The following is a 12,960-nucleotide window of genomic DNA, read 5'->3' as shown; positions in this document are numbered from 1 at the left end:
ACACAGCGTGTTGCCGGGAGTTCCCAAGCTGATGTCTTGACACGGTTAGAAAATCTGTTTTAACATTAATTGACCGATCGAGATGCTGTTTCGCCTCGAAACCAAAAAGATTCACGGCTTCGAACTGTGGCTGTTTTCGGTATTCAAGCCTGAGAGTTACCGCGATAAGATCTTTCATCGAATTCCATGGCCATGATGACTGGGACTCTCCATAGACAGCTTTCCCTATTTAGAAAAAATTAAACCCTTGAAACTAATATTTTATTTACTCGTTTATTTGTAAGGAAACCACTGATTACAATTTATTTTAGTCTCCCTTGTGCCGAAGTGACAAATTTCGTTCACTCGTGCTAATTTCTCTGGAGTTTAAGAGATATTTACCATTTCTCTGTTGGCATTATGCATAGTTCCCTTGGAAATGTTATATTTCTTGTGTCAAGGGCTCACACAAGTTGAAATAACTTTTTTTCCCCCCATGAATAAAGGTGAGAAAACTCCTCATATCTCCCAAACAGTAATTGAAAGTCAAATACAAAAACTTTTTTGTTTCATATTAAATTTTGTTGAAGTCCCTGTGTGTTGTGGTAGAGGGGATCTTACAGCCCTGACCATTTATCATGGGATTAGCATCTGGTTTCTTTAAAAAAACAAAACAGTGCATATATTCATATTGGAGAGAAGTTTTATATACAATAAAAAGGTTAAATTTACTCTTTATGGGGCAGAGAATAATTGTAATTCGAGAAAATTTGAGGAAAAAACTAAATAACACACAATTTATTTCTCAACACCACTGAAACCAAGAAACTGGATAAGAATTTTGTGTTTCTTGCATCCCCAAGAAGTAAAAAGCACTGTTTGATTTAGTTTGGCAAATGAATCATTATAAACCATGAAAGAATAGAAGAAATACTACTAAGCTCTTTATAGTGGTATTTATTTGGTATTCCTTACAAATCTTCCTGCTCAACAAAACACTCATTATTGATAGCCCATCATAATACATCTCATGTTATGCAATCCCAGATCTCCCAAATAGTTATTAAAAATCAAACACAAAAACAACATTTTATTAACATTTTAAATTTGGATGACATCACTGTGTGTTTAGGTGGTAGTGATCTTACAGTCCTGGCAATCTATCATGGGATTAGCATCTGGCTTCTTTTCTTAAAAAAAAAACAAAAAACTATGCATGTACTCATATTTGAGCAAAAATAATGGGCACTTTTATAAATAATGGACAAAGGTTAATTTGAGACCTTGTTTTTATTTAAGACCTTTTTGAGTAATTTGAGAACATTTGTTAAGGGGAAAAAAAAAAATTACACACAATTAAACTCATCACCATTGAATGGTGGTTTTAATTTGGTATTCCTTACAAATCTTCCCACTCAACAAAACACTCATTGTTGATGGCCATCTTCATACATCTCATGTTAAGCAACCCCCGCTTAGATTACACTGAATTATTAAAATTCTGGGCAACGCATTACTGATACATTCTGGGGTTTAGAGAGAGAAGGGTGTTCAAAAGGCCATTTAAAGCCCAGAGGGAAAATCAATAAACACCCAGCCCCAATTCAACCCAACCTTTTATTAAATTCTGAAAAGAAACAAGGCATACTTGAGCACAATATTTAAAAGATATGGGTTAAAATGGTTTCCTCTAATGAAAGCTGCCCTCATAAAGAGAAATGAGTTTTGACATGGAGTGATTTAAAGAAAAAAATTGTATTAGTTCAACCAATGGGTTACATGGTAACCAAAAACTGCTCCAAGAACTCCAATATTCTTGTAAAGTGTTAAGTAAAACATACAAAAATACTATTTAGTTTTGTTCACTCAGGCTGGAGTTAAGGCTGCACAAATGAAATCAAATGATAATGTACTCATTAGTCTGTCTTTCCATGTGTGTTATTCTGTTTCCATGTAAGCAGAGCTTCTTGGGACATGTGAAGTAGAATAACTCCAACAAACACTGTTGTCAGACTACAAAGCATTGCAAGACCATCAACTAAAGTTAATGCAGTCCACTCCTTGAAGAGAAGGGTAGAAGCAAGAATCACGCTGGATGTAAACATCACATAGTAAATGGCCTCGAACATGTTGGAGCTGAACACTTCCAGAGCCTTGTTGATGAAGAAGAACTGAATGAGGATACTGAGCGCCAGTGTTCCCAGTAAACCAAGAAAGAGAGTCAGAGCTCTTTGGCAAACTTCCCCTTCTTGAAAGATGTCTTTGGCTGCCAGGCCAAGTCCTTTGCTGCTTGGGACAGTGAAGGTTCCCAAGAGGGAGCATATGGTCACGTAAACCATGATGTTCGATGTACCGTGAGCTGGGGCAATCCACACAATAAGCACAACCACCATGAGGGCAACCAGGAGGGCATAAAGGACAAACACTGCAAGGCAAGAGGACATATAGTTATTTGTATCTTTACATATCAGTACATTGTATTATTTAGATTTCATTAATTCAAATGTAATAGAAATGTATTCCTTTCCTTTCAGTCTCATTGTCAAAGATGTGAACAGGCATGACTTGGAAATAGGTCATTCATATTTTTTTAAATCTACCTTAACTCTTAACTTTAAAAACAACATTGGCAATAAAACTTTAATTGGACTTTCACCTTGTCCATTCCAAGACTTGCTACTCCCTAAGCCTTTGAGCAAGTAGCAAAAATGTTTATGTTTTCATCAGTTTATTGAAGTAGCCTCTTGGATGGAAGGATAAATCTCTGGAATATATTCAATCTTCAGAAACTAAACAGGGTCACTTGCCATGATAAGATGTATCATGATAACTAAAAAAGGTTTTCATGACATACACACATTAGGAAAAAAAAAGTTTCACAGCTGTTATTTGATTTCAACATGCTTTTCCTGACCTGGGATCTTAATATTAACGCTAACTTGGAATGTGAAAAAACAACTGACAAAATGAACCTCTTCACTCTTGCTAGATTGTTGTCATACATATTTAAATAATCTTTCATGACCTTATTTTTAGTCAAATATGGAGGACTACAGCCTCTCCCACTTGTCACCAGTCAATCCGAGGGCCTCATTGAGACATACAACCGTTCACTCCCCCATCGGATTTCTTTATTGACTTTTGCTGTATGATTTGCTGACAATGTTCTTTGGAAAAAAACAAAACAAAACTGTGATCACATTGTAAAGGGAGGATCTGTGATGTCACAAAGAAAAAGGGCCAAAGAATTCTTCTTACGTGGGTTGGGGACAGTGATACAATATGGAAAAGGGAATATATAGGAAAGAAACGAAACTGAATGAGACGGTCCGTTGGGAGTGGTGGAGTAAATGAAAACACCAGGAGAAACAAGTAACACTGAAATGGAAAAGATGAAATATCCTTAGCATGTTCAAACATCTAAGTGAAACATGTCTGGAGAAATAGTTCCTGTTTATGACAAAGCATGTGAGGAGGGGGTAAAAGATTAAGTACTGGAAGGTCATGATTATTCCAAAAAGGTTGAGGGGAACCGACAAGTCAAGAAACTGTAGGCACACTTCACACATTTATAAATTAATGAAACATATTTTGAATGTGAGATTTATGCACTTGTTGCAAAAAACAAGTATGGTTGCGGTCTATCAAAGTATATTAAGGTAGAAGGAGCACTAACTGATAATAAAAACAGAGAAGTTCAGAGAAAAGGTACTTATTTGCTGTGTCTGATACGTCGTGGTTTGGAAATTGGGGTATTTCATGTAACTGCAATCACAGGGAGTGAAAGGGCTTTAATTCAACGGTGTTACAGAGAAAGGGACCTCCAAGTCCAGGAGAGATTATCTAAAACTGTAAGCAAAAAAAAAAAAAAAAAAAAAAAAAAAGTGAAAATCTTGATTTCAAGGCAGTATGTTCTAATACTAGATTAACATAACAACGGTTCACAGACGACCTTGATGTAATACAAGCTTGGGCTTGTATGTCTTGCTACTTTATGTACAATCCAAGTCTAGGCTGGTTGAGTTCCACCAAAATTACTACAAAAAAAATGAAAAACTGGAAAAAGGAGAGGGCAGTAAAACAGGTCCAGGCTTGAGTGCTGATTAAATTGTGAAAGATTTGAGAGGTTTTGGGTATGTATGAAAAAAAATACTGCCATATCTTTTGTGGCCTGTGAAGCCTGTTGAGGGTTTAGAAATTCCATATATTTAAAGTTAGAATGGAGCACATATTAAAGCTATAGGTACAATGCATAGAGTTCTGGTCTTTCCTGATGATTCAAAGGATCCTCAGACATTGCGTTGCTGTCCCTGCACATCAAGTGATCCTGAGCAAAATAACTTTCAGTGTCTGACCTGTTAGTTTTTGCCATGTTGATGGTTTCAGAATGGCCCGGACAGTCTACAGAGCCATCAATCTGATTATTACAACAATGATATTACTTAAGGAGCATTTTTCCTGTGAGGTTCAGGATCAGCTTTACACATTTATATGTAGTTAAACCAAAGAAAGAGATCACCCTCGTGTGTATTTAGGACATTTAAACATTTTTAGACACCAAAGCGCAGTCAAATTGCAGGCAGCTGAAATCAACATTGTCCGGGACACAGTATGATGGAAATGCATTAAAGGCATTAAGAAAATGCTTTCTTTAAATTTTGCTGGTATATTTGCCGCTTAAATGTGTTTTGATTCAGAGGGATCATACTTAGCTGATAAAAGTGTCCAATATAATCAATTAATTGTTGTATTTATTTAGCGGCAAATTAGAGGAAAACAATTCCCGCCATAGTCACCTGGGTCCGACAGACGCTCTTCTAGCTCCAACCTTGATGTCACGCTCTCTGTCTTAGGGGCATGAATAATGAGCACAACAGAGCCGCTGCAACATAATACGCAGCCAAGCTTCCCCAGGATTTTCAAATGCTCCTCCAAAATCCATGAAGCGAGCACAGCCCTGCATCAGACAAAAAGACTCATTAACGCAACCGGTGTGAAAGACAGCGTTTATACAATGTAGCATTCAGTACTAGAATTTTGCGGGTTGTCGTTTGGTAATATGAAAAACTGTGACACAATGAGGTTATAGTCTTGCTTTTTTTCTGTTTGGATAATATATGCATGCAATTTAGCCTTGATGTCTTTTTCTCAACATCTTTTTTTTCCCTTTGAATTACTGTTTTTCCAGCTGAATATTTATGAATGCATATACCGTAACAAACAGAAAATTTCACTGATTAATTTTGATCACGTATGAATGAATTCAATAGAGCCATTGCTAATGTATTGAATGTGGTGATTATTTTAATTATTGATCATTATGTCAATTTCTTTCACATTACAATGCAGGCTAAAAAGCATATTTGAATATCTTCAGTAACAAATTCCTTGGATAATTACAAATTTCTGTTTTTTATTATTATTAATATTTATGAGTAACTGTACACATTGTATTCAGTATAAGATCAACTTCAGCAATGCACCAGCAAAATGGAGACGATTGAGTTACATCACTTGTAACAATAAACTGAAGCTTAAATGATAGCGAGGCGGATTATGTTGTGATGCTTGGCAACAAAATGTTAGGAGTAGATCATTTTAATCCTTAAACATTGCAGATTCTGAATCATCATTTCAAGTCAACCAAATTATTATCCATTCAGGAAACAAAGATTATAAGTAGTCTATATAGTTCCATCAGGTGCATTTGTATAATATTGCAACATTGGATGATTTGAAAATATACCTTTTTTACATGTAAAAGGCTGATAATAATATGTACTCATCCCACAAACTTAAAAAAAAACATACCTGTAAATCCCCCTGCAGTAAGAAATGTGGCTATCCCCCCCCTGCAGTTTCATATTAGAACTGCATATGTTGGTAGAAAAGTAGAGGCCTTATTTCTGATTTTTCTTTTAATTTCCTTGTGCCCTCATTAAAAAAAAAAAAAAAAAATCTATTTTTGTAAGCGGCTGTCCCAAAAGCAGGTTTGACCACATTTTGAATCTGCTCTGATAATCAGCAGACACCAGACTGAAAACCTTCAGGATATAAACTAAGAAAGGACTTTGTAGTGAAAAGAGAAGACATACTTTGTACGGTAGCTCAACCTCTGCATTGACAAAACATTTGACGATTCTTCTAATTCTCTACAATTGATACATGTGTGTTCAAACATACACGACCAAAACATTGAAATGAAACGACTAAAAATTGATTTATTTATAATTATTTTAAAAGCAGCGTTTTAATATATAGCTTTATCACTTGGATCATTTTTTAGTGAATCTTTTGACAAATTATGAATGTCAATCCTTATGATGTTCAAAACATAAGAACAATCTGCAAGATTTCGCTTGACAAAAGTTACCTCTTTGCAGGGGCCCGATGTTTCATGATATAAATACGCTCTCAAGTTGTAACATGATCTTTTAAATGTGTTTATTTCTAATTTGAGAAATACATGTGATCATTTAAAAATCACCCCCTGCTGTGTGAAGGACTCACCCAAATAACACTCCAAGAGCTCCCAGGGGTGTAACAATGACAGCAGGAGCCACATTGTACGCCAGGAAATTGCCAATCTGTCCTACAATCACTTAATGAGATTCAGCAAACGCCTGTCAGAGCATTTAGCAGTAAACATGCACAGAACAGAAGGTTCTCTGTAATGCATCAGGGACAGAAGCAAAGAACCTTCTGTTTCTAGCAGTTTAATCATTAAACTGTACATCCTCTGGAAGTTACAAGATGGCGCTGTACTTACTGCACAGTGTTCCGGTCCACCACACGGAATCTCTCAGGTACGAACCACCTGGGCGAACCACAGGGAAAAGTTAGCCTGTGTACGATTTGTACATATCATGTAATGTTTCCCAAGTGTGTTTTATTTATTTACACTCTATTCTTTTTCGCTCTCTCCAACACAAACATTGTTAAGTTATCCGCTGTGACGCGTACCTTCGTCGCGGGACCGTTGTATCCCCTTTTTTTGAAGCACACAAGTGGAACCATTGATGAAACTTGATATAACTGCGACCACTATTCCGGCAACTGTCACCGAGTCGCCGCTAGCCTCTGAGTCGAGCGCCATGTCTAGCTTTTTGTTTGTTTTGTTTGTTCAGCTAAACTGCAGAGGACCATGGACCATGCTGCACAATGACTGGCGGTGTTTCAGTCCATCTTCTGTCCGGGGTGTGTCAGTGCGCATGCGCATTTCCGGTAGAACCGGCTACATATATATATATATATATATATATATATATATATATATATATATATATATATATATATATATGTATATATATATATAGTGAGGTATCATATCAGCATATATATATATGTGTGTGTGTGTGTATGTGTGTGTATGTATATATGTATATATATATATATACACATATATAGATAGACAAGCTATATATGATATAAAATGATTATATGTTTATATATGATATGTTATATACAATATATGATTAAATATTTACATATATATGATTATATATAAAATACATACATATATGTATGTGTCTACATGTAGAGAGAGATGGCCAAGCGTGTATATATACGTATATGTCAGACATACATACATATATATATGTACATACATATATATAGATGGACAAGCTATATATGATATACAATATAAATATTTTATGTATATATACATACATGTATATGTGATATGTGTGTGTTGTGCATGTGTATATGTATATATGTATCTATATATATATATATATATGATTTCCACCAGAGGTAAGATACAAACTTGAGAAATCAAAGTCTGTCTCTGTCAGTATGTCTCAATGTGTATGAAATTGTATTTGTTTCCTCATAATGTTATTACTGGATATTACTAATTAATTGAAGTCTGTTGTAATTAATTTTCTGTCCAAGGAACTCCAAACGTTGTCTGTTGTAAAAGACAAGACATGCTTAACTGAGAAACATTACACCACAGAATCTCATCTGATGCTGGCGTGTCCTTGAAGAAACACATTTTTTCCCCAAATTAATTTGCCTCACATTTCTGGTTTGATCCTGGAATGAATAATGGAATTCTTATGTCACATAAAAAATCTATTGTTAAAAGGTCTTCTTTATTTGTCATATGGAACTCCTTGAGTCCTCAATTTGTCAGACAATTGCAATTTTCGAAGAAAGGATTTGGACATACTGTCTCTTTACAATCAATTGCAGATTATAGAGTTACTATTTAGACTACTTCTTCTTCTTCTTTCGGCTTTTCCCTTCAGGGATCGCCACAGCGAATCAACTTTCTCCATCCAGCCCTATTCTCCGTATCCTCCTCTCTCACACCAACTACCTTCATATCCTCTCTCACTACGTCCATAAATCTTCTCTTTGGTCTTCCTCAAGACCTCTTGCCTGGCAGCTCCAATTCAAGCCTCCGTCTACCAATATATTCTCTATCCCTCCTCTGCACATGACCGAACCATCTTAGTCTGGCTTCTCTTACCTTCTCTTCAAAACATCTAACAGGTGCTGTTCTTCTGATAGACTCCTGATTCTATCCAGCTTGGTCACTCCCAAAGAGAACCTCAGCATCTTCATCTCTGCGACCTCCAGCTCTGCCTCCTGTCTTTTTGTCATTGTAACAGTTTCTAGTCCATACAGCATCTCTGGTCTCACCACTGTCTTGTACACCTTTCCTTTTATTCTGGCTGATACCCCTGACACTTTTCTCCACCCATTCCAACCTGCTTGGACCCATCTCTTCACCTCTTTTCCACACTCTCCGTTCCTCTGGACTGTTGACCCCAAGTACCTGAAATCCTCCAGCTTCTTGACCTCCACTCCCTGTAGCCTCACCGTTCCACCCAAGTTCTTATCATTCACACTTCTCTATTAGCATTCTCAACACAACTACTGCATCAGTAGTACTCTTTCTAGGCATGAAGCCATACTGCTGTTCACAAATGCTGACTTCTGCTCTCAGTCTAGTTTCCACTACTCTTTCCCATAATTTCATTGTATGGCTCATCAACTTTATCCCTCTATAGTTACTATTTAGACTACATTACGTGTTAATAAATCAAACCATCTGAGAAAATCCTGATCAGCTAATGTGAAATAATGGAGGATTGATGTTATCACAACCAAACAATATGGTCAACTATTAAAGTGACCATCAGCTGTAGGGGTGGGGTTAACTGGACTCTTTGCTGTCTTGGAATAAAAACATTTTGACATTTGGAAATACTGCCTATGAGTATTTAATGCTGGAAACAATGTATCAAGATGAAAACATGATTGTTATTTTTTTTAAAATCGGGATAAATTAATTCTATTCATTTAAGAGGAAAATGTTGAAGTAAGAGTGCACTGAAAATCGATAGTAAATGAAACACAGCTATCAGGATAACACCCTACCCTTTGCCCTGAGACGCTCGGCCCTCTAGTGGACAATGTGCATCAACTCCAGGGTCGACCCCGCCCCTTCGATGTCCCGCCTCAAAGTCTGAAGAAGCGCACGTTTCATTCACCGTGTAACGCAAAGAAGGCGGGGTTTAAGCCCCTCTCGATGTTGTCTTGCCATGTTTAGCCCCGCTTGCGCAGGACGTGGCGATATAAATCAATCACCCTGAAACCTCTAGTGCCGACTACGTAATTTGTTTCCATGCCTCGTGCCCCAGTCAATCAAGTCCGTTTCCCTCCTCGTTAATGCAGCAAAGCAGCTGGGAGGGCAAGAGCAGCGTCATAAGAGACCGCAAGTAAGTCACAATTTTTTCCACATTGCCATGTTACCTTGTGCGTTTCTGCAAACTCCTCGAAATTTTGCATTACATCGACTCAGTCATAGAAGCCTACGCACCCTTGCATTTAGCGTAGTAAGCTAACGTTGTATTGGTATTAGCTGTCTGGCTAAGCAGCTAGCCTTAGCCACCAAGCTAACATGTACGTTGTATTACGATATGGAATGGTTTTATATGCGTACTGATGCTTTGTCAGTGTGGCCAAAACAGTTGGGGTTGTGTTCGTTTGCAGGGACAGGCTTCTCGTCACAGCGGCTTCAAGGTTAATTGAAACAGTCTCCCTGCTAATGTTGTCTTTACTTTCCCAACGTCATTTGACGTCTGCCAGTGGCACATCTCGATCACCCAAAGTCTTAGCGTTTACGATGTGAAAATATTTGCTCTTTAACGTAATGCATTTGTGACCGAATAAGTCCGAGTATAATTCAAAATGATATTTGATAATGTTTAGCTTAAGTGATGATCTTAAAGTGTAACACATAACTCCCCCACTAGAATATTCGAAATTGGCTACATCAGGATGCGACCTAGTTGACTGCCATTGTTTTTCATTTATTTATTTATTTGGGTTATTTTTTCAATGAAGCAATTCTCATTGAATACATACATAATTCGTCTTGTAATCACGAAAAATACTGTTAACGTCCCCTCTTTTTCCCCGCTTTGTATTATCATTTTTTTTTTTATTTTGATCATTTCAATCAACCACTGACTTTCTATTTTTTGTGCTTACGTTATTCTTTAGATAAGTGACATACAAAGAATTAAGATTGTGTCAGTAATAATTGTATTTCCAATTGCCCTCCAGGTCTGCTGCATTTGCAGCTGGGGAGGAAAGGCAAATATGCCTTCTCCATCTTTTACCCTTGATGCTCAGCTGAGATTTCATGACAAATGGCTGAAGATAGACTTACAGGTATGACAAAGCCAAATTAATTTAATACACTTTTCAAAATTAGCTGTGTAATTCATCATTATAAAGAGAAAATGTTGGCTCACTCAGGTATATTTGGGAATTGTGAAAAGCCCCTGCAACTATTCACTTATGTTCAATGAAAGACATCATCTTCATACATTTGGCATAAGAATTTTACACAACTATATCTGCTATGCAATGTTATGTGACTGACCTATGTTTGTGACACACGAGGTCTTAGAAAGCCAGAAATTGCATTGAGTTTTTGATTACTTCTTTGGCCAAGTTGTAGCTCAAATAAATTTGAATTGGTAATCCTGCAGCATCTTCCACTTATTTTGTGTTCACACAGAAAAAGCTCATTCTTATTTATTTGTTGTTTTGTTGAACAACCAAACATATCTTCCATATAAGCCAGTAAATACAAGGGTAATCACCCCGGTGGAAGTGTTTATTCCTACTTTAAACCATACATCCTTCAAAGGGGCATTGGATAGGGATTGAAAGCACATTCGGTGAACCACGCTATGCCTTAAATGTAGGCTGATACAAACATAACTATTGATTTGTGAATTGGAAGAGAAATTGGAATTCAGTCAAATAATAGTAACCAGGAGTCCCAGTCAATGTAAGGTCCTCATTATGGTATTATTTTATGTATGTGACAGGAATGTGCAGACACAACGAAGAAAATACACTGAGATGTTAATATTCAGTATATTTTGGCCCCCAGAAATGAGTTTGTTCTCCTTCCTTTTCCAGCGTGCGTTTTCTCCAGAGGGATTGAGTGAAATGTGGAATGAAATGGTAAAAGATGAGGAGATAACATTCAATGGAGAGGAATCAGCTCATTCAGGTATAACACTGTTCAATTTAAACATTTTATGCTCCTTTGGGTATCCTGACAGATATGGACCCTGCTGTCACATGTATATAAAATAATCACATTCATCATTCTTTCTTATGATTATAGGTCAGACAGAAACTGTTTTGACAATTTCATGTGCCAGATAACATATCTTTATTTTTGACTTGCAGAAGATTGCACAGATTGTTTTGGAACTCAAAAGAAAGATGAGCCCAACGACAAAGAAAAGAAAGAGGAGGAGGAGATGTCAACATCTGTTCATCATTCCATAATTGAGACGTGGGATTGGGGACGACAGCCAGGTGAGTGGGCTTTGTGAGCTATCAGGATGTTAGATGAAGTATCTTGTTGTGGTACAATGTGACTCCTGTTCTGTCTGTGTGGTTTTTTGATTAAGGGCCTTTCTCTTTTCAAGCATACTGACATACATAGTTTGACAGTGCCAAATGTCTAAGAAATTCAGGGATACTGATGTTTTTGTCACATTCTCTTCCTCTTTGTTTATGAATTTCATGTCTGTCTGGCCTTGCTAGTGTCTGCATGGTTTGTTGGCAGTCAGAACTGCAGGCTCTGATATGATAGCTTGGAGTCTGCAGGTCTAAGTGGTTATTTTTAACTTTCTTGAGTGTAATCTTGGTAGGTGTTATAATGTTGGTTCAGTGTGGGCTAGCGTGTCTCACACAAGCTGTGTTTACTTGGGGGACTGGGTGGGATGATGTGTTTCCAGGAGATAAGATTTAGGTGGGGCAGGGATTGATAACGTGCTCTATGAATGCGCAGTTCGCTTTATACATAGCCCCCTAACCATTTTCCTCTTTACTGACCAAGACAGGAAATAACTCTTGTTTGACTGTTTAGTGGATGTAACTTGATCACTGTATGGAAGAGTGCTATGTCATTGATGCTTGAAGTTCAAACAGCATACTTCCTGCATTTCATTTGAACGGTTAGATATCTCAGACATGTTGATGTCAGCAGTTACAGACAAACCCTTTCAAAGGTTTTCAAAACAGGTTAGTGCACATGACAGTTTTGTTGTGCTTCTGGCTGTAGATATATCCCCTCCTGTTTGATTGCCATCATGATATCAAGATGTCAATTGAAAATTGTCACATTGTGTATTTTTGAAAATTTCAGTCTAAGTCATTTTATGAAATCCCAACATAGACCTTCGTACAGCAAAATGTATTATCTTTTTTGGCAATTCCATTTAAAAATATATATTTTTTGCAAATATGCTTGTTAAACCGTTATTTTGAATGTAGAAATCATGATTTCTGCTAATTAACAAGAAATTTGCAAAAAATGGCAACAGTATCGTACTCCTCACTTTGCTAAGAACCATGTGTATCATTTAACCTAATTGATGAATTGCTCTACCAAAGCAAGAACTATGAGGATTAATACGTATTTCAATACTG

General features: G+C 36.9%; 2 protein-coding genes across 4 annotated transcripts in view; one reads left to right on the top strand and one right to left on the bottom strand.

Moving 5' to 3' along the window:
- Positions 1-1,250: 1,250 nt before the first annotated feature.
- nipa1 (NIPA magnesium transporter 1) lies at positions 1,251-7,190 on the bottom strand. Its single transcript, XM_086161334.1, has 5 exons — positions 6,943-7,190; positions 6,749-6,796; positions 6,490-6,580; positions 4,776-4,936; positions 1,251-2,404 (listed from the first exon to the last, which is right to left on the bottom strand). Exons 1-5 carry the CDS (start codon positions 7,073-7,075, stop codon positions 1,896-1,898), a joined length of 942 nt encoding a protein of 313 aa, XP_086017460.1. The 5' UTR covers positions 7,076-7,190; the 3' UTR covers positions 1,251-1,895.
- A 2,423-nt stretch (positions 7,191-9,613) lies between these two features.
- The window catches only part of herc2 (HECT and RLD domain containing E3 ubiquitin protein ligase 2), a 42,685-nt gene continuing 39,338 nt past the window's right edge, over positions 9,614-12,960 (top strand). For all 3 annotated transcript variants that reach the window (XM_086161135.1, XM_086161134.1, XM_086161133.1), the window contains exons 1-4: positions 9,614-9,713; positions 10,564-10,671; positions 11,434-11,527; positions 11,710-11,841. In XM_086161135.1, the coding sequence (XP_086017261.1) occupies positions 10,600-10,671; positions 11,434-11,527; positions 11,710-11,841 (298 nt within the window). In that variant the 5' untranslated portion in view covers positions 9,614-9,713; positions 10,564-10,599. The remainder of the gene's footprint in view (positions 9,714-10,563; positions 10,672-11,433; positions 11,528-11,709; positions 11,842-12,960) is intronic.

This window comes from Fistularia commersonii, chromosome 16, assembly GCF_037954325.1.
Source record: "Fistularia commersonii isolate RoL2024-O1a breed Wild chromosome 16, RoL_Fcom_v1.0, whole genome shotgun sequence".
Classification (NCBI taxonomy): domain Eukaryota; kingdom Metazoa; phylum Chordata; class Actinopteri; order Syngnathiformes; family Fistulariidae; genus Fistularia; species Fistularia commersonii.
This window is presented reverse-complemented; position numbering and strand designations above follow the sequence as displayed.